Source organism: Raphanus sativus, unplaced genomic scaffold, assembly GCF_000801105.2.
Source record: "Raphanus sativus cultivar WK10039 unplaced genomic scaffold, ASM80110v3 Scaffold1419, whole genome shotgun sequence".
NCBI lineage: Eukaryota > Viridiplantae > Streptophyta > Magnoliopsida > Brassicales > Brassicaceae > Raphanus > Raphanus sativus.
In genome coordinates this window covers 1-22,266 of record NW_026616731.1, presented here as the reverse complement: position 1 = coordinate 22,266, position 22,266 = coordinate 1, and the positions used below count along the sequence as shown (strand labels likewise).

General features: G+C 39.3%; 3 protein-coding genes and 1 non-coding gene across 5 annotated transcripts; 3 read left to right on the top strand and 1 right to left on the bottom strand.

The window, feature by feature from the left end:
• The first annotated feature begins 1,517 nt into the window (after positions 1–1,517).
• Positions 1,518–5,321, top strand: LOC108808219 (uncharacterized). The gene is made up of 4 exons (XM_018580398.2): positions 1,518–3,327; positions 3,815–4,053; positions 4,423–4,536; positions 4,623–5,321. The coding sequence occupies exons 1-4, from the start codon at positions 1,518–1,520 to the stop codon at positions 5,319–5,321; spliced, it is 2,862 nt and encodes a 953-aa protein (XP_018435900.2).
• A 2,055-nt stretch (positions 5,322–7,376) lies between these two features.
• Positions 7,377–9,525, top strand: LOC108810905 (uncharacterized). 2 transcript variants are annotated; one of them, XM_018582978.2, is made up of 6 exons: positions 7,377–7,511; positions 7,689–7,891; positions 7,967–8,093; positions 8,172–8,459; positions 8,539–8,751; positions 9,067–9,525. In XM_018582978.2, exons 2-6 carry the CDS (start codon positions 7,689–7,691, stop codon positions 9,307–9,309), a joined length of 1,074 nt encoding a protein of 357 aa, XP_018438480.1. In that variant the 5' UTR covers positions 7,377–7,511; the 3' UTR covers positions 9,310–9,525. The 2 variants fall into 2 exon arrangements, with proteins under 2 accessions (XP_018438480.1, XP_018438479.1); XM_018582977.2 differs by having other exon boundaries at positions 7,428–7,586.
• Positions 9,526–10,800: 1,275 nt separating this feature from the next.
• On the bottom strand, positions 10,801–12,921 carry LOC130504204 (uncharacterized; the record flags this gene model as incomplete). Its single annotated transcript, XM_056998790.1, has 3 exons — positions 10,801–11,548; positions 11,597–12,295; positions 12,626–12,921. Coding segments are annotated over 3 exons (1,743 nt in total), but the record flags the coding sequence as incomplete, so codon positions are not given.
• A 7,037-nt stretch (positions 12,922–19,958) lies between these two features.
• LOC130504205 (small nucleolar RNA R71) lies at positions 19,959–20,066 on the top strand. The gene has a single exon (XR_008941185.1). It is a non-coding gene; the product is annotated as a small nucleolar RNA R71 (small nucleolar RNA).
• The last annotated feature ends 2,200 nt before the right edge of the window (positions 20,067–22,266 follow it).

The following is a 22,266-nucleotide window of genomic DNA, read 5'->3' as shown; positions in this document are numbered from 1 at the left end:
CGGTAACTCAAGCTTCTAATGCTTTGTCCCCGTTTTGCATTTTTCCAGCTCGTAGACGCCGTCGCGTACTTCTTTCGTTATTTTGTAAGGATCTTCCCTTCTCGTTCCTAGTTTTCCTGCACCTTTTCTTTTGTTCCGCCGAACACTTTTTTAGGACTAGGTCTCCGATTGAGAAGCTGCGGTCTCTTCGTTGAATTTAGTAGCGAGTTGCGCTTGCTGGTAGTTTTGTCACTACAAAAAAACATGGATATTGTGACTAATTTTTGTGTCAAAATAGTTTGTCACAATATTGTGACAAATTGTTAACTAACTTGTGACCAAGTTATTTCGTTACAAAATGGTAATAATTTGGTCATAATATTGTGACCGAATGTTAAGTAACAAAATAATGTCACAAATAAGGACGAATTAGAGACGAAAAATTTTGTCATAAAATATTGCCTAATTTATGCGATCAAAACGTTATTAATTTTATTATTTCAATGCCTAAAATTTTTCCATCAACGTAGCCGTAATAAAACAGTTACTATTTAGTCATAATTTTGTGACAGAATTGAAAGTAACAAAAAGAAAGTCACAAACAATTACGAACCAGTGACGACAAGTTCAGTCTTAAATATTGTTATTGATTATGTGACCAAAATACGTCACTTATTTAAATGATTTATGTGATTAAAGATGACGACATCAACTGTTATGAAAGTGAAACAGGTTCATCACATTTTGTTATTATTTTAATTACAATTAGCTTAGTATATAGTAAAAACGTGATTAATAAATCATAAAAATACAGATTATCTACTGCCATAAGGAATTACTCCAAAAAGTCTTTCTTAATTCCAAAAACGAAGCCATTATCTCTCTGTGAACATAGGTTTCTTTAAAATATTTTCAGATAATAAAAATTAAGTCAGTATCTTTGTTGAATCGTCTTTATCATTAGAATGGAATTAAAATAATAACTTGCCTCATTAATTCATATCAATAATAACATGTGATATGTCCTATATATTAAATATTCTATGACCTAAGTATAAGGAGACATGTTTATCTTATGGGAATACAACAAAAAAAATTTTAAACTAATACTTTTAACAGAAATATAGAAACACGTGAGTAAAAAAATACAATTAGTTTTAGTTTTCTAATTAAATATTTTTGTAACAAACACCAATAATATAGAACAAATATCTTCCTCTAAGACGTATTCTTTGTTTTCTTCTTCCCGACCTAAAAAATTCAGCTCATCTCACATGGTTTTGTGAATTCCATATAGCACAATGAGTTCAAGTGGCAATATTTTCTCTTCGAGAAGTTGGATGTATAGGCGAATCAATCAAACGTCTAATGAAGTTTCCGAAGAATTTTGTCAGGGTTTGAAGAATTTCATGGAGTTTGCGATGAATCAACCACTTTTTTTAGAGACGGGCAAGCTTTTCTGTCCATGTATCAAATGTGAAAATGGAAAATTATGCCAAGAAGGAACAGTCTCGGGACATCTATATAATAGGGGGTTTATGCCTAATTATTGGGTTTGGATTTCTCATGGGGAAGACTATGCTATGTTCAACGACAATAGTTTTGTGCCTGAAGAAACAGTGAGAGATGATTGTCAAACAGAGGAAGAGAGTCCTTACGTGGATATGATTTCAGATGTTCAGAACATGGAAGAAGAACCTAACCTCGAGGCAAAACAATTTTATGATATTTTGGAGGCTGCTAAACTTCCAATATATGATGGGTGTACAAAAGGCCTCTCACAATTATCTTTAGCAGCTCGGCTGATGAATCTAAAGACAGATTATAATCTTCCTCAAAATTGTATGGACTCAATTTCACAAATGGTGAAAGAATATTTGCCAGAAGGTAACATCTCTTTGGATTCTTACTATGATACGAAGAAGCTTTTGCGGTCATTGGGGTTGCCATACCATAAAATTGATGTATGTCAAGAGAATTGCATGCTTTTTTGGAAAGATGCTGAAAATGAAGAAAGATGTCGATTCTGCAAAAAAGATAGATTTCGTCCTACTAAAAAGCTTGGAAGGAAAAGAGTTGCATATCGCCAAATGTTCTATCTATCGGTTTCTGATAGACTAAAAAGATTATATCAGTCGAGAAGTACTGCAGTACACATGAGATGGCATGCCGAACACTTGACTAAGGACAAGGAAATGTCTCATCCATCAGATGGAGAAGCATGGAAACACTTTAACGAGGTATTCCCTGATTTTGCAAAAGAGACAAGAAATATTTATCTTGGGTTATGCACAGATGGTTTCAATCCATTTGGTATGTCGGGACATAATTATTCGTTATGGCCTGTTATAATGACTCCGTATAATCTGCCTCCAGAGATGTGCATGAAACAAGAATATATGTTCTTGACTGTTTTGGTCCCTGGTCCTAACCATCCTAAGAGAAGTCTTGATATTTTTCTTCAACCATTAATTGACGAGTTGAAAGATTTGTGGTCTAACGGCGTTCAAGCATTTGATATTTCTACCAAACAAAACTTCTCATTAAAAGCTGTATTAATGTGGACTATAAGCGACTTCCCTGCTTATGGTATGCTTTCTGGATGGACAACTCATGGTCGGTTAGCTTGTCCTTATTGTATGGATGAGACAAATGCATTTCAGTTGAAGAATGGTAGAAAAACAAGTTGGTTTGATTGTCATCGGTGTTTTCTCCCATTAGATCATAGTTATCGGCGAAACAAGAAGAGCTTTACAAGAGGAAGGGCTGAGACTGGTAGCCCCCCTCAGTTGCTAACAGGTGCAGAACTTTGGCAGGGACATGTCAAAGGTTTGCCCAAAACAGCTGATTGTGGAGGAAATCATGGACGAATACAAGGATATGGTGATACTCACAACTGGCATAAGCAGAGCATTTTTTGGGAGTTACCTTACTGGAAATATCATAAACTTCGACACAATCTCGATGTAATGCACATCGAGAAAAACTTCTGGGATAATATCATCAATACCTTATTGAATGTGCAGGGAAAGACAAAAGATGATATTAAATCGCGGCTTGATTTGAAAGAGTATTGTAATCGGAAAGAATTGCATTTAACATCTGATGGAAAAGCTCCAGTTCCAATTTTCAGATTACAAGCTGATGAGAAAAAGACCTTTTTACAGTGGCTGAAAGAAGATGTTAAGTTTTCAGATGGATACGCTTCAAGTATATCCGGATGCGTTGATCTTGCCGGAGGAAAGTTAACTGGAATGAAAAGCCATGACTGCCATGTTTTTATGCAACGGTTACTTCCAGTTACATTTGCTGAACTTTTGGATAAGTCAGTACACGATGCTCTATCTGGTACGTATAGAAACATTCCATTATATTTACATACATGAAAAAGGAATTATAGTATTTCTTTAAACTGTCAGGTCAAGCGATGGAGTTAACTAATATGATTCTATTAGTAAAACATATATTAGAATAAGCGGCAATAGTATTTTAGTCGAGCGTGTGAACTCCACATTACGTTTTCTAGGGTAATGTTGTAGTTTTATAATTATTTTATGGTTCGGGTGTTTGTTTCAAAGGCAAGTTTTTGATTCTGTCGTCTTCTTCTTCCTTGTAGTTCTATAATTAAACTGACTTTTTGTGATTAAGGACATGCAGACTTAAAAAAAAAAACAAAAGAGAGGTAGACAGATTCTCTTTTGGATGTGATTAATTATTTGTTTAATCTCCATGCAAAGCTAGATTCTCTGTAAAGTTCACGTCTCTAAGGCTCATGTTGTTACGAAGTCTGTACTACAACTTATAAAATGCAATGACAGTTAATTTTTTTTTGCAGGGATTAGTTCATTTTTTCGGGATATTGGTGCAAGAATTTTACATAAAGATCAGGTCAGGAAGCTGCATCAGAATATTGCTATGGTTCTCTGCAATCTTGAGAAGATATTTCCTCCTTCTTTTTTTAATGTAATGGAGCATTTACCAGTTCATTTGCCATATGAAGCTCAACTTGGAGGACCTGTGCAATTTAGATGGATGTATCCTTTCGAACGTTACATGTACCACCTCAAGAAAAAGGTTAAAAATAAGGCTAAAGTAGAAGGCTCAATCGTGGAACAATACGTGAATGAAGAAATTTCAACATTTTGTTCTTATTATTTTGAGTCGCACGTCAAAACAAAGAGTCGTACAGAAGCTCGGCATTATGAAGGAGGTTATGATCAATATACACACCAACTTGGTGGTATTCCAGATATGTTTTCCGAACATGGGAGAAGTAGTGGTAAAGCAAAGGATATATGGCTTCAAACAAAAGACTACCATCATGCACATACATATGTTCTGCTAAATTGCGAACAATTAAAACCATTTGAAAGGTATGTAAGATCTATATTTTCTTTACATTTGAACAAGAGTAATTTCCTATAAAATTGGTCTTTCTAAAAGGGATTCCTCTACAGGTTGTTTGATGAGATCATGACTGCTGATCATCCAGGGATAAGTGATGATGATTTAATCACTCTTAAAGAAAAAGAATTCGCAAATTGGTTGCAAAAACATGTAAGAAATAAGTTGTTTTAAAAATAATTAATTTTGTTAAGGTTTTAATTTATCTAAAGTGTCTTGTATTTGTTGGGTGAAAACAGGTGGAGGATAACTGTATTGCTAAATCATATCCGGAATGGTTGCAGTCACTTGCTCATGGTCCAATGATAAAAGTAACTTCATGGCCAATTTATTTTTCTCGTGGTTACATATTTCACACATATGATCATGGGAAAGAAAAAAAAACTGCCAACTATGGAGTTTGTGTGAAAGGTACATCATCTTGTGGATCGAATGATGAGCCTGATTTTTATGGAATACTAAGAGAGATTTTAGAACTCCACTATCCTGGACCTGTTGATCTGAAAGTTGTGGTTTTCTTTTGTGACTGGTATGACTCAACCAGTGGAAGAGGTATCCGGATAAACAAGTCAGGCATTATTGATGTTAATGTCACAAAGCGCTATGGAAAATATGATCCTTTTATTTTGGCTTCACAAGCAGATCAAGTATGTTACGTTCCGTATCCGCGAGTAACTCGGAAAAGAGATCACCAATGGGAAGCAGCAATAGTGATACAACCAAGAGGGAGAGTTTTGGTTAAAGGGAACTTAGATTTTACTGCGATGCAGTCTGAGAATGATTCTCTAGCTATGAATGTTGATTCTGTGCAAGTCGAGACGTTAACAAATCTACATGGCCAAGCAGAGTACCTTGATGATGTCAGTGATAATGGTGAATCTGGATCAGATGAAGGTGGAAATTCAGATATTGAAGTGTCAGAAGAAGAGTCTGACTAAACTGGTCGTTGTTTGTCTTTTATTTTGATTTAAGACTTATATTTCAGCATTTTATTTTTACTTGTTACGTTTCGTTCTGTTAAACAACGATTTTTGGAAGTGATGAATTGACATGTTTACGTACGTCAAACTTTTTCTAACTTTTTTGTTTGAATTTACACATGTTTGTTTGTCTCTTTCTCTCTTTGGTCTAAATCTGATAGAGAGTTATTACAACAATTAGAAGAGGAAAAGGTATCTGAATTTACACATGTTTGTTTGTCTCTTTCACTTGACAAGGGAGAAGTAGAGAAGAGAATGGACCCATTCAGTCGTACCGTCGAGACATCGTCTTGATCACTTGATCACGATAGAAAATGAAATTCTTAAACTGAGACAACAAGGTCTAGTGCCAGAGGATGATGTTAGACTGTGGAAAGGGAAAGAGATATTTTCAAAACGATGTTTAGTACCAGAGACACTTGGGACATAACGAGAATTGTGGATCCAAGAGTTTGCTGGATAACGGGATATGGTTTTAAGGAGCAACACCCAAATACTCTGTTTTATCATGGATTACGATTCATAATCACTTAGAAACAGGTGACAAAGCAGTATTATGTATTGATCCTAAACAAGTATATCATTATCAGTCAACTTATAACTGGAGAAAGACGCGGTTGATACCAAGTCGTGTCGTAAGGTTTTGAACAAGTCGCTGTTGACCATGAGAGACAAAACAGAGACATAAAAACTTTACAGATTAACAAGACAATATATATATATTGTTAATAGTGATAGTCAGCGCCTTCGTATATATAAATATACACATTTACAGTGGTGCATGGTTTGGTCAAGAGCATAAAAGCATACTCTGTTCTGATTTTCATGTAAATGTAGGTTGAGTATCAAACCAAACAAACGTTACATACATAGTACAAGTGTTTTTGAGATGAATGATTTAACTTTTTTTCAAAGAAGAGAAAGAGAGGAATGTGGCGGTGGGTCGAAGAGTTCTAGTATACATTCACTACTGTTTTGTGGCTTGAAAGAAACTAACACATCTCTTGGGCAGCCATTATAAAACGTCATGCTTATAAACTCGTCATGCTTATATAATCGTGATTGGAGATGACTTGTCAATCTTTTTTTATAAGAATCATGGGTTCTGAAGCATTTTTCCATATTTTATATATAGCTTCTTATATAATATATAGGCATGGACACAATATCCGGACCCGAAGTACCGATCCGAAATCGACCCGAAAATCAGGATCCCGAACCCGATCAGACCCGGAGTAAATATTCAAATGGGTTCTAAATTGCTATATCCGAAGAACCGGTCCCGAACTCGATCCGAACCGAGAACCGAATGAGTACCCGAAGATATCCGAAATGTGAATATATGTATAAAAATATATGTTATAATTATATTAATAATTATTTTAATATTTTAAATTAATATTATAAATTAACAATAATAGTTATTTTCGGTACTTTCGTGTATTTTGGATAAAAGTTTACCCAAAAACTATATAGAATGGATATTTTTGGTTACTTTTGGTTATTTTGAGGGATTTAGATATAAAAATTTAAACCGAATCGGGTATTTTGGTTAATTTGAATACAAATAACCGAACCCATTTTAGATACTTTGGTTATTTGGTTATTTTTCAGGTTCATATGCATGAGAACCGAACTCACCCGGACCCGGGAAGACCCGACTTGAACCCGATCCGAAATTTTATAATACCCAAATGAAATTTAATTTCAAAACCCTAAAAACCCGACATCCGGAAGAACCGACCCGTACCCGAATTAATACCCGAACGCCCATGCCTAATAATATATAGTCATGGACAATACTTTGTATTTAAATGTACGAGGTCTTTACTAGTCGATCTTTTCACAAAACATATTTGTTACTTTTTGTCATTATTTTTTTAACGATTGTCATTATCTATGACTTATTTAAGCTACAAATTTTTCTTATTTTCATTAAGTAATTTTTTTTTGTCAACTAACCACACGTCTAAAAATTAGATAGTGGAGGCATGAAATTTTTTTGTTAAATAACCACACGTTTTAATCAAGCCGCCTGAAGTTTTGTTAGTGGATCTGTGGAGGCAAGAAATTTTCATTATTACCGCTTCAAGTGTTGCCAAAAATTTCACGAACCCATTAAAACCCCCCAAAAGATTATCATTTTAGGTATCTCTTTTATCTGTTGCTCTCTCGATCTCTCCGTCGTCTTCTTTATTCAGTTTGTTTTCCACAGTTAGAAGGGTAATTTCTACTTGATTCTGGATTTGGAGTGGAATTGCTAAAACTGTATCAAAGCTTTATTCATGATTATATTATATCTTATTTGATCAATTGTTTTCCTAGATGGCTTCACCAATAATAGGTGGGCGCTCCTATGGGAGATCATCAAATCATCAATTTGGTAGTAGTTCACAAGAACCCCTTTCCCCTGCTCTCTCGCCTGCACCTGTTGCGAATTCTGAACCAAGTGTACATATGGAAGATTCATATGTAGTTCGTACAGATTTGCCCATGCTCCATCATTCTCGAAACAATGGATCTAAATGGTACTGTCCGATCCCTACCGATTACCATCTGTCTCAGACTTATAATTCATAACTAATTTTATTTCAATGGAACAGGTTTAAACACAACACTGAAGTGTCAACTGCAATCAGAAAGATCATTCAAGGTTGTTTCAAAGGACCATGGTACTCTTGGAAAAAAGTGCCTCCTTACTATAAACGAACATGGTTTTCAATGTTTAAGGTATAAATTTTATGTTTCTTATCTAATTCTGTAATGATTTTATAATTAATTCATCATCTTTGCTATACTCTGTTTCAGAAAAAGTTCAATTGGGATGCTTCAATCAACTATTCAGTTGAAAGAGAGTTTAACAAAACTGCTGCCTATCGCCTCAAAGGAATGGTAAGTGTTGTAAAGAAAGGAGGAGTGAAACCTGACTGGATTTTGTCTGATTATTGGACCACTATGCAAGCTTATTGGGCAACAGCGAAAGCCAAAAAAACGAGTGCTAGTGCACGTGCTTCTCGATTGTCTGATCGCAATGGCTTAGGTCCGCATCGACATAGAGCGGGTTCATGTTCCTATGCCAAAGTTCAAGATGTGCTGGTAAGGTTTATATTTCCATTCTTAGTTTCTTATTTTCATACTTGTATTATTTATTTTCTAATTATATACTTGTTTATAGGAAGCAAACAATGAAGACTCCTCTTTTATTGCTGTGATGAAGAAAACTCATCAAAGACCTGACGGAACATACGTTGATGAGCGTGCTCGCTTGGTTGCAGAAACTTATGAGAAACATGTGGAAGAACGTTTGGGACAGCTCGAATCTTCTGGTCAAGATAATGTAACACTTGAGAATCTTGACCAGAGTGAAAAAAATGAAATTTATGTCAAGGTAATATTCTAAACTCTTATACCGTTATAACTTTTGTAATGTTTATTAGTTACAGTGTTTTATCTGTTATACACGTAATAATTACAGTGTTGATTATCTGTCTTGTTTCTTTTTTATGCACGTGTTTATTAGTTACAGTGTTGATTATCTGTTATACACGTAATAGTTAGTGTTGATTATCTGTCTTGTTTTTTTTTTACTAACTACACGTGCATTTCTTGTGATGTTTACAGTGGTGAATACTATTATTTATTGTAGTTACAGTTTTGTAGGGCTTTTGTTTTTGTTCTCATGTTTTTTTTTCATTTCTATTAGGCTGCTGGAATGTCTAAGCAGGGACGTGTCTTTGGACTTGGAGCATTACACAGTAAGATTTTACCAGCTTGTGATGTTTCACCGAATGCACCCGAAACTTCTGAAGAAGTTGAAAAGATAACACAAAGATTGCAAGAGGTGGAAGCAGAACTAAAACAGAGCCGTGAAGAGAATCTGCAGTTTCAGAAAAGACTTGAGAATATGGAGACTCTTGTTCAGTCTATCACAAATCTCAGAGTCTAGACTTGGATCCACCACCAAAAATTTCCACTTTCCATGAAGCTCACGTTCACCCCTTGTTTCTAGTATCTTTTATTATGTATTTTGTTAAGACTGTTTCATGTTTATTTTCTTTGTGAACCTATCTTTGTTATTCGATTTGGATGTTAACTTTTATTTTGGTATATGAATTGTAACGTTTTTAGTTGTTTCATCGTATATTTATATAATATTTATATATTTGAAACTAATGTTATAATTACAGTCTGTGACTAATTAGCCACTTTCTTTTCACTCTGTTAGTCATGATATGTTACAAGATTAGTAACAATAAAACGTCACAAATTAGAGGAGTTTGCGACAATTTCATTACCATCTTTCCGTAGCAAACTGTGACTAATAACCGTCATAATTTTGGTCAGAATATGTAACTAATGGGTGACACATATCTGGTAACAACTTGTGACGAATCTGTGGCTTAACTTTGGTCACGGTTTGCAACCTATTTATGACAATTTAATTAGTAACAAATCGTGTCGTTTTTGTGACTTTGATATTTTGTCACAATTGGTGACAAATTTGTTACTACAGTAAATGGTCACTAAAATTGTGACGATCTTGACACGAAAACTGAATTGTGACCATTTTATTGTGACTTTTTATAATTTGTCACACTTCGGTCACAATAGAACACTTGTGACGAAAAAATGATATATTGTGACAAATATTGTGGTAGCAATATTCATATTTTCTTGTAGTGTGTATGCGTACTGCTGCTTTTTCTCGTCGTTCTTCGATCATGTCTAGATGGTCGATCAACAATTCTTCGTTTAGTTCAACGTTATCGGGGCATATCCTTCGTCGCTGGGATGGAACTTCGATCTCAGCTGGTATTACTCCCTTGATTCCATATGAGAGGGAAATGGGGTTTCTTGGGTTGCCGTATGGGGCATTGTTCGGCATGCCCAGAGCACGCCGTTCAGTTCCTCGCTCCATTTAGATTTTTTGAGACCGAGTCTCTTTTTTAGGTTGTTTACTATCGTTTTATTCGCACTTCGGCGTGTCCGTTACATTTCGGATATCGAGGGCTTGTGAACTTCATCTTGATTTTCCATTTGTCGCATAAATCTTTGATAACTTTTGAGATGAATTGGGGTCCGTTATCTGTGACTATTTCGTATGGAAGACCGTGTCGAAATACAATGTTTTTTCAGATGAAACTCGTCACCGTAGTTCCAGTGATATTCTGGTATGCTTCAGCTTCGGTCCATTTGGTAAAGAAGTCGGTCATTACTAACATGAATCGTAGTTGTGCCGGTCACGACGAGACTTTGGGTCCCACTATATCCATGGACCTTTTCTTGAATGGGTATGGTGACGATATAGTTGATAGCTTTTGCGTTGGCTGGTGTATCATGGGTGCGTTTTATTGGCATCTGTCGCACTTCGATGCGAACTGTTCGCTGTCGCTGATTATAGTTGGCCAGAAATAACCATGCTTTTTGATTTTGATTGCTAAGGATCGTCCGCCCGAGTGATTTCCGCACGATCCGTCGTGCGTTTTCTTGAGGATGGTGACGCCTCTTTTTGTGATGCACATAAAAGATATGGTTCACCGAAGGTTCTTTTGAATAGTTTTCCTTCCATAATGCAATAGTGCGAGCTTCGAGCCTTTATCTTTCGAGCTTCCCATCTTTCCGCTGGGAGCTCTCCTGTTTCAATATAATTGTGTATTGGGATTCTCCAATTTGTTCTGCTTTCGAGTTCTTTTTGGAAAGCCTTGTGTGGAACGTTGTTTACTTCGTGATCGGGTTCCTCTTCGAGATTTACGCGAGCAGGTGTTGCCCTTGTGGCGACGCCTGATCGGGTTCTCCGATAGGACTCGCCAGGGTTTCTTTGATTTTGTAAAATTCCGAGTTCCTCCTCTTCGAGGTCTTGAATATTTCTCTGAGATCTACTGCGAGTGACGATTGCTCCAATTAGTGGGAGATTCTCTTCGCCGTTAGCGATCCCTGTACGAGGAAGGTCTATGCTGGGTCGGTCTATGCCTTCTACTGGTATTACCCTTATTATGGTCGGATTCGACGTCGATGCTAACGCGGCGAGGGCGTCTGCTGACGTGTTTTCTCCCCTCCTAATTCTCGTAAGCTCGAACTCCTCGAACTGCTGGGCGATTCCTCGTAGCACTGCTAGGTAAGCTTCCACCCTTTCGTTTTTGGCTTCGTACTCCCTGTGGAATTGGCTCGTGACGAGCTGCAAGTCGCTGAAGGCGATTATTTTCCAAGCACCGATGCTTTGAGCGAGTCATAACCCAGCAATCAGGGATTCGTATTCGGCCTCGTTGTTTGATGCGTTGAAGCCTAGACGGAAAGACTGCTCGATCATTTCTCCTGTTGGGGATTCGAGTTGTATCCCAATGCCTGACCCTTGCTTTGAGGAGGCTCCATCAACATGGAGTTTCCATTTCTGGGTTTTGTCGGTAGCGTCAGTTTCGTTTGGAACGAGCTCGATAATGAAATCTGCTAGTACTTGTGCTTTCGAGCTCGTTCGAGGTTTGTATTCGATATCATATTCTCCGAGCTCGATTGCCCACTTTGCTAGTCTTCCGGATTTGCTCGGACTATGCAGAACCGCTCGCAACAACTGTGACGTCATCACCATGATTGAATGAGACTGGAAATATGGCCTTAATTTTTGTGCGGCGTTTACCACCGCCAGGGCTAGTTTTTCCATTACGGGATACCTCGTTTCGGCGTCGAACAGAGATCTGCTGACGTAGTACACCGGCTTTTGTTCGTTGTTTTCCTCGCGAACTAGTACTCCACTTACCGCGTGTTCCGAGGTCGCAACGTATAAGTATAGGAGCTCGCCATGGATGAGTTTAGAGAGAATGTGGGGCTCGCTTATATAAGCTTTGTGCTCACAGAGGGCGGAATCGCAATCTGCGTTCCACTCGAACTTCTTGTTCCCTTTCAGGAGTTTTTTGAACGGAATACACCGATCCGTCGATCTTGAGATAAAACGATTTAGTGCAGCGATCGTTCCTGTGAGTCATTGTACATCTTTGATCGACTTTGGGGGTAAAGTTTCGATGAGTACTGAAATCTATTTGGGATTGGCTTCGATTCCCCTTCTGGTCACGAGGTATCCGAGGAATTCTCCAGACGCCACTCCAAACGTGCAATTGGTTGGGTTTAGTTTCATTCCGAACTTATTAAGAATGTTGAAACATTCTTGTTAGAGAACGTGGTCGCTAGCCACAAAAGATTTTACCAACATGTCGTCTATGTAGACCTCCATTTTTTTACCTAATTGGTTGGAGAACATTTTATTTACCAACCTTTGGTAGGTAGCTCCGGCGTTCTTCAATCCGAAAGGCATTACTTTATAACAGTACATTCCACGCTCGGTAATGAAGCTCGTTTTCTCCTGATTCTCGGGGTTCATGAGGATTTGGTTGTATCTGAAGAAGGCGTCCATGAAGGAGAGTAGCTCGTGTCCAGTCGTGGCTTCGACCAGTCGATCTATATGAGGTAACGGAAAGCTGTCTTTTGGGCAGGCTTTGTTTAGGTCTGTGAAGTCGATGCAGACTCTCCACTTTTCGTTCTTTTTCTTGACGACGACTGGGTTGGCGAGCTGATAGTGCTCAAATTACCCAGTAGAGCTTACTCTCTCAAATAAGAGGTACAGCTGTAGTACTTAGGGATCGAATCACGAGGAGCTAGGGAACCAATTAAATAAAATCTACTAATCAATCCTATGCAAGGTTGGTTTATATGATAGAAATAAAAATAACAATTCCTAAAATGAGCAAGGCAGTTACTCTAACTAACAATATGAAGGGTTGTTTAAATGGGATAAAGAGTGCTAGACATAGGGTTCTATTCAAGAATGTGGATTATAATCTCTATAAATGCTTTAACAAGTTGCTTGCATGATACTATAGATCTCAGCCGCTTAACATATGTGAATGAATCACTGGTTAAAATATCTAGATCTCTGGCCACACCTTTCGCATGATGACATAGAAAAAGAGTCGGTCGATATCCTTTTGAGATATCGAGCGATACACCTTTCGCGGCGCCGATCGATTCACCAGTCGGGTTATCGATCGACGGCTTCTAGATCTGCCTAGGCGCGAACCGAATATGACCACAAGGTCTCAAGGAGGAACTGTCGTTCTTCTCAACGGGAAACAGGCATCGCTCAAATGGATAATTCAAGATAATCTAAGATTCTAGTGATCTATGTTCTAGTTAACTAATCTAAAACAAGCATAGGGTACAATCCATTTGATGAGTATCACAACTTAGCAATTATAGTTTGGGGCTAATCCCACAAACCTATTTAAACCCTAGATCTAACAAGTAGACTACTCAGACATAGCTAGACAATTCATAACAATAGATAGATGAAAGAATTGCATAGATAGAATAAAGTAGAAATACAAAAGGAGATGAGAAATATCTCCAATCTCTCTCAAACAAATAAAACTCTAGTCTCTCTCTCACACTCTCTGCTTTGAGGGTTGTTAAAAGCTTCAAGCTTCAAAGGTTTCAAAACTTGCCGTCAAAAATACTTAGCAGGAGTATTTAAGCATTTCCATTAGGTTAAAAACTCGTCAGGGGCAATCTCGTAATTGGTGAAGTCTTGGTGAAGTAGTCGGCTAAACCATTTCGTCCTCGATATCGATCGACAACACTGAATGTGTATCGATCGATTATAATCTTCTAGTACTCGGATCTTCTCGGCTACATCGATCGACAACTCATGATGAGTATCGATCGATTATAATCGCAATGTTGACTTCCGACTTAGTCTTGAATGGTCAACTCGGGTGTATCATCTCTTGTACTCCAAAATACTCCAAAAACATCACTTTCTCACAAAATGCTCCTGAACCTGAAAACATACCTAACAGGCTAGAAAACAGATTAAATATATAGTAAAATACTAGTATACCATGGTTAAAAACGGGTAAAATCCATGGTATATCAACTCCCCCAGACTTACTCATTTGCTTGTCCTCAAGCAAAAAACAGTAGTCTTTGGAAAAGGTTTGGAAATAGCAGGAACTCAAAGATTCAATATATTGAAGTCATCACTCTATGGGTTTGCAATTCATGTCTAAACATCCTAATCACAGAAGTTCATCATGCCTTATCCTAGCTTAGCAACCAAACTCATCTAGTCAACAACTTAGCAATTCTCATCTGACATTTCCCTCTACTAACCTCATTTCTTAACATAAAATAAAGTGCAGGCTTTACCTTGGGAGTATCGATCAAAGAACACATGGATTCAACTCAAACAAGTATCTGAACACACAGGTAGTCTTCTCTGATCCCTTTCTCCCCTCTTCTCTCTTCACTGAATCTCTTATTAGTTTCAATTTCAACAGGTTTCGATGCCACATAGGTCATCTAGTCCATCTCATTGACATTTGCATTGTAACTCATACATTTTTGACAAAGTGTAGCGAATAATGGGGTCGCAGGAATCACTCCTACCCCTCGTTTCCACAATGTGTGATCATCCTTGAGATTTAGAATACTGGGGTCGCAGGAATCACTCCTACCCCTCTGCTTCTCAAGAAATCATTTCAATCTTTTATAACATAAACTTAGATCTCGAGATGCCGAAGAGAGAGAAGGAAGGGAACCAGAAACACACAGACTTTTTACCTTCCAGACTTGTAAGAGGATTCCGATCCAGTGATATCCAAGCCCCAAAACAAGCAAATAAGTCAGTATTAGTGTTGGAGGTCAGCTTTGGTTCCTTCAAACAATCTTAGCTAGTGAATATAGATAGCAAGTTGATCCACTTTAGCATCTTTAGTACTATCTGCAATCAGTAATCTAGAATGGTGCTAAAGAGTGGTCAGACAATCAAATATAAATCCATATCAATGTTCCTATTTAATACTTATGCGAAAAATAATTTTGAAAAACATTTTAATAAAAACCAAAATAAAAACACATATTAGTAAACTCCCCCCAGACTTAAATTACACTGTCCCAGTGTAACATCCGGTGGTGAGGTAAATAAAATAAAACATAATTAATTAATATAACAAGTTAGAATGAATAAACCTGATCGACAAGATGTCGATCGATTCGTAGTGGTATACGTCGATCGTTAGTAATGGTCGTGTGGTGTCGAGCGATATGAATGGTGAATGTCGGTCGATGGAATTATCATTCTACTTGGATCTAATAAAAACTGCAAAATAAATTCGAAAAAGAAAAATAAAAGCAAAAAGAAAAATAAAATAAAATAAAAATAAAGAAAAAGAAAACCTAATAGTGGGTTGCCTCCCACTCAGCGCTTGGTTATAGTCATTTAGCTTGACTGTGGTAGGTGAGTGACTCATGGAGTGCAGAAACTGCTGATTACCGGACAGCAATCATCAATCTTGTGTCTCCTACTATTGAACCATGTGGCGACGAAGCTTCTTGTGGCATCATCCGCTTGTAGTTGCTTCTTATCTATCTGGAGGACTGTATCTTGAAGTTTCCTCACAGAATTCTCGATGTATTCGATTTTGTCAACTTTCCTGTCGATGGTCTGGTAGGTATGTACGAACAATAATTTCAGCTCACTCTGTAATGCATCGATCCTGTCCAGAATAAACTGATCTCGGTCTGCTAAAGACTCGGTGTCGATCGATGCTACGAGATGCGCGTCGGTCATTTCGCTGAGGGGTCTGTCGGTCGACTCAACATCCATTGTGTCGATCGACTGTGAACACTGTCCTTGGTACTGCAGAGCACGTATATTGCCCTTCATATGGCGAGTAGTTCTGCAGAGGCTGTTAACCCGTTCGTTAACAGTGTAGTCAATGGTATCACAGGTCCCGTTGAGTCTCCTTTCCATAGCATCCATAGCCTCGTACAGCTCATGTTTAAGTTCATCAACTTCTGCTGTAGTGCCTGCTCGTCTCGCTAGTGGTGGCTGCTGTCGATCGATGTTAGTTCAGGCCTGTCGATCGATGGAAAAGTAGCATGCTTAGCTCGGTCGTTCTGGCGAAGTGTGTCCAACTCTTTCTGTAGAAGATCGATCCTCTTGCTTAACCATTCGACATTGTTGTTGAGAGGGCTGTAGACGTCTCCAATCCGTGTATTGATGTAAGCAACCTCCCATTCATCTTTCTTAGGTGATGAACATTCTGGTCGGTCCATGGATGTAGTCTTGCCGATGTCGATCGATGGTACAGGTACTCTGTCGGTCGATACTGGTGGCGTAGCCTCTTTCTCAAGCATGGTCAATATGTTTCCAAGCTCCACTCTTATCTCAGCCATATCATTCTGGAAGTCCTTGTAACTGACATCCAAAGGCTGGAAAGTGTCTTCCACCAATGTGTGCATGTTTGCCTCAAGGTGCGCCTGAGCTCTCCATACATCAGTCACCATATCATCCACCTCCTCTCTACTGTAGGGCACTGGTGGTGGTGTGTATGCATGGTAAGGGTGTGTGTGTATTGGAAGTCGTAAGCAACCTTTGTGAAAAAGGGATGCTCTATCCAAAAGTCTCTTTACTTGCTCCTTGGTAACATGGATGATCTCACCATCAACTCCTCTAGCATAGCCAAACTCATCTCTGTAGACACCATATTCATCCTTAGCTTCCCACTTGAATCTCCTGGATCCATCAGTATTGAAGGCACGTCGTCCAAACTCCAATCGTCTGTCGGGCGATCGGACTCTTGGTCTGTCGATCGATCCGGGATATCCGCCGTCGATCGACGGTGTTGAAACGATGTCGATCGATGGTGAATGTCGAGGTTGACCGAAGTGTTGAGGAACTGTATCCTCCCTCGTGTTGGTGTTGTGGTTGTCCTGGACGTGATGTAGGATGTCTGGATGGCTACGTTGCTGTGTGAACAGGTTTTCTGGTCCATTAGCAACTTGGAGGATGTCTGCTATGTCCTCTCTTGTTATGTGCAGGACTCTTCCATCCATAGCTCTTGCATAGCCATCTGTGTCCCTGAAAATTCCAAATTCATCAGGTGTTAGTGAAACGTTCCTGATATCATAAGGTTCATGAGATCTCGGTTGAGCTCTGTTGAAGGTGTCGATCGATGGGTGTGTGGTGGTGGCGATCGATGGTGCACGTCTAGCTGCACGGTTGGATCGATTGAACATGTTGTTGCAGTCTTCCATTGATGTATCTCTGAATGCTGGAAGCTGCTGGGTAGAAGGTGAAAAGTTTTGAATTTTCGTGGCTTGAGTTGTCAACCTTTTATACCCATGTGTTGCCCTAATTGGTGTAATTCCGATTTTGTCCTTTAAGTCGTCCGGATTAATATCGATCGATATTATACTGGCAATTTCGATCGATCGACGATGTCGTTTTGCTGGATGAAGTAGATAATCGATCGATGGTGGGCGGTTGATGTCGATCGATTGTGGGAATCGAATTGCAAATATGTCATTCTCCAAGTAATTTTCCCAAGCTCTCTCTTCCCAATAGTCTGCATCATGTTCTTCACTGTGGTCTCCACTGTGGGAAGAGGTGGCTATATCTACTGCAAAACTCTCATGAAATCCGCTATCCGCCCAACTCCTTACTGAGTAATCATCTTCCTTTCGGTTGGGTGGGATGTCGAAATTCGGGTAGCAATGATCTGGTAGATCGAGTTGATCCTCTGGTGGGTCTCTGTCGATCGATGATCCATAGTTGTTGTCGATCTCCTCCGACTTGCAAGTGTCGATCGATGACGTCAAAGTACTGTCGATCGATCCCGAGTACTCTGTCTCGTACTCGACTTCACAATGACAAACTGCGATGATACCAGTATCATCTTCCTTTACCACTAATTTGGCTGGTTGTTTGCCAAGCTTGACAGGGTCGTAGTGGATATCTGGATCTATCATAGTCAAGCACATCCTGTTGGTGTTCATGTCACATATGGCTCCTACTGTAGCCATAAATGCTCTTCCAAGTAAGAGGGAAGAGTTCCAATTTAGCTTGATGTCTAGGACATGAAAATCCCAGGGACGATAGCATCACCAATATGTACCTCCAGGTCTTTGACGAAGCCTCCAGAGTTTCTCTGAGAGTAATCCACGAAAGTAAAGATCTCTGGTGAAGGCTCTACTTGCAGGCCCAGATGGTCTGCCATGACCTTTGGTAAGATGCTGACTGATGAACCAGTGTCACATAGTGCATGAGGAAATTCAATCCCTTGTACCACACAGGGTATTGCAAACTTCCCAGGATCACTCTTCTTTAGCAAAGTAATAATTTTCCTCATCTCTTCTCTGACATTGTCAAACCTTCTCCTAATGTCAGTTTCAGTCTCCCTTGTTTCTCTGAAGAACATCTACAATCTCTTTGTGAAATAAACCTCCTCAAAAAGTTTCTCTGGTGGGGTTCCGATAACTCTCTTAGTGAAACCATCAATCTCCTTTTCATTAGCTTCCTTCTTAAGGTTCTTAGGAATCTTCTCCTTTCTACTCCTTAACCTTCTTCCTTCAGTTTCCTCTGATGCAGATGTAGTGTCTGAAAGGTTACCAGTTATTTCGGTAGGGTTAGCTTGTGGTTTCGGTGTGGGTCTGAGTGCATTGATTCGGTTGCTGTCTATCGATGGTAGTTGCACTCGGTATGTGAGACGTGTGTGTCGATCGATAGGTGGAGAATAGGGTCGATCGATACGGTTCTCTTCTTTGTGTCGATCGATGAGTGGCTCGTCTCGTCGGTCGATATCTTCGTAGGTGTGGGTGGGTGGGTATGGATGAGAAGCCGTGAATTCAGCATGTGTCAATATCCTAACCGCGTTGCAGTCTGCAAGCGTATCCGGAAAAGACATCGTCGATGTAGATCGATGTGGACTAGTTGGTATCGATCGAAACCATTGTGATCCACCGAGACTTAGTGAACTTTCAACTTCAAAGTCTCCTTCTTGTAGCTTCTCCTGTTTCACCACTTGCCAGAAATCATCATCTATGATAGCATTGACGTGGTGTTTCCTATTTCCTTCCCCTACTTCCTTAGAAGTTCCAATCCTTCTGATAGAGTCTTCAGTCTGGACAATCTGTGTCTCAAGTTTCTTAACTTGAGTGCAGATGGTGTCTATCCTCATGGTGAGATTGTTAAAGACAGAATCAATCTTCCCATTGAAGTCTACTGTAAGCTTCTGCTGACCTTCCAGAACTCTATCAATCATGGCATCAAACTTACTCTCCTGGGTGGGTGGCGGTGGGTTTTGGTAAGCTGAGTTGCCGTAGTTCCTTGTGTTGGTGAAGGGTTTCTGATACTGTGAACTCTGGTTGTAGTTACTCTTCTGACCACTGCCAAAAAAGTTTCTGTTTCCACTCTGGTTTCCATATCTCTGAAATCCAGTACCTCCAATGTAGTTCACATCTTCCTCTGTATCATCCTCTCTAGCCTCTCCTTCTTCAGCTGAGCAGACTGGTTGCCCCAGAAATGCATGTAAAGCATCTATCTTGGCTCTGACTTCATTCATCTGGTCTTCCCCGATGGCTGCAACCGATTTCTTCTTGTCAGAGTCAGTGTTCTTGGTGCTGCTGCTGTTGGCTAGGTTCTCAATAAGTCTCACAGCCTCTATTGGATTCCTAGTGTTGAAGTTCCCCTCACTAGCAGTATCAAGAGCCATCTGATACCTTAAGGTGATACCTCTGTAGAAAGTGCTTAACAGCTGCACTTCATTGAATCCATGGTGTGGACAGTCTCGCTGGAAGAACTTGAATCTAATCCACGCGTCTTTAAAAGTCTCACTAGGCTTCTGCGCGAAAGTGGCGATTTTGCTTCTTAAGTCTTCAGCGCGTACCTCATCAAAGAAATTCCGCAGGAAGGCGTTTTTGATGTCGGCCCAGGATGTCCGTGATCCTGTAGGTAGCTGCTTGAGCCAGTGCAAAGCTTTTCCAATCAGTGAGTATTTGAAGATCTTGCAGAGTAGGTAGTCCTCGGGGACTCCATCCATACGAATAGCAGCGATAAGATCCTCGAACCTCTCCAGATGGTCCATAGGATGCTCGTGTGATTGCCCAGAATAAGGTATCTGAGACACGAGAGAGTAGTACTGAGGCTTGAGCTCGAAGTTCGGCTTCTGAATCTTTGGAAGTCGAATAGCTGATCTGTTGGTGTAGTACTCGTCTGGACGGTTATAGTCTACCAAAGATCGTGTTTGAGCTTCTCCTGTAGCCTCAGCTTCAGGTTCAGGGATTATGTTTTCCTGTGCATCTAGTTTCTGACATGTTGCATTACGCAGATGACCATCTTGGTCATACAGGTTTCCATTCTCGCCCTGCGTGAGAATGACAATCGCGACCATGCTTCGCGGAGTAGTGTCGATCGATATACGGTTAGAAGTATCGAACGATGCGGATCGGCGAACGGTATCGGTCGACGGTGCTGTCTGAGTGTCGGTCGACTGTTGAACGTGAGTGTCAGTCGACGGTAATGCGGTTCTGTCGATCGATGCGGAGCGTAGGTCTTTGCGGATTGAGCGTTCCAAGTGTGCAGGATCCTCTGAGAATAATAGTTTATTTCCCCTGTTGCTTCTGGTACTGCTGGGCATGTACCTGAAAAGACAAGAAAAATTTAAATAAGAAAGGGGGTAAAAGAAAAACCTAAGATTAATAAGATTAAATCTAATGGCGATCAAAGCTCCCCGGCAACGGCGCCAAATTTGATAGTGCTCAAATTACCTAGTAGAGCTTACTCTCTCAAATAAGAGGTACATCTGTAGTACTTAGGGATCGAATCACGAGGAGCTAGGGAACCAATTAAATAAAATCTACTAATCAATCCTAGGCAAGGTTGGTTTATATGATAGAAATGAAAATAACAATTCCTAAAATGAGTAAGGCAGTTGCTCTAACTAACAATATGAAGGGTTGTTTAAATGGGATAAAGAGTGCTAGACATAGGGTTCTATCAGGAATGGAGATTTATATCTCTATAAATGCTTTAACAAGTTGCTTGCATGATACTATAGATCTCAGCCGCTTTAACAATGTGAATGAATCACTGGTTAAAATATCTAGATCTCTAGCCACACTTTCGCATGATGACACAGAAAAAGAGTCGGTCGATATCCTTTTGAGATATCGAGCGATACACCTTTCGCGGCGCCGATCGACTTCACCAGTCGGGTTATCGATCGACGGCTTCTAGATCTGCCTAGGGGCGAACCGAATATGACCGCAAGGTCTCAAGGAGGAACTGTCGTTCTTCTCAACGGAAACAGGCATCGCTCAAATGGATACAAGATATCTAAGATCCTAGTGATCTATGTTCTAGTTAGCTAATCTAAAACAAGCATAGGGTACAATCCATTTGATGAGTATCACAACTTAGCAATTATAGTTTGGGGCTAATCCCACAAACTTATATTTAAACCTAGATCTAACAAGTAGACTACTCAGACATAGCTAGACAATTCATAACAATAGATAGATGAAAGAATTGCATAGATAGTAATAAAGTAGAAATACAAAAGGAGATGAGAAATCTCTCTCAATCTCTCTCAAACAAATAAAACTCTAGTCTCTCTCTCACACTCTCTGCTTTGAGGGTTGTTAAAAGCTTCAAGCTTCAAAGGTTTCAAAATTGCGTCAAAAAACTTAGCAGGAGTATTTAAGCATTTCCATTAGTTAAAAACTCGTCAGGGGGCAATCTCGTAATTTTATGAAGTCTTGGTGAAGTAGTCGGCTAAACCATTTCGTCTCGATATCGATCGACAACTGAATGTGTATCGATCGATTATAATCTTCTAGTACTCGGATCTTCTCGGCTACATCGATCGACAACTCATGATGAGTATCGATCGATTATATCGCAATGTTGACTTCCAACTTAGTCTTGAATGGTCAACTCGGGTGTATCATCTCTTGTACTCCAAAATACTCCAAAAACATCACTTTCTCACAAAATGCTTTTGAACCTGAAAACATACCTAACATGCTAGAAAACAGATTAAATATATAGTAAAACACTAGTATACCATGGTTAAAA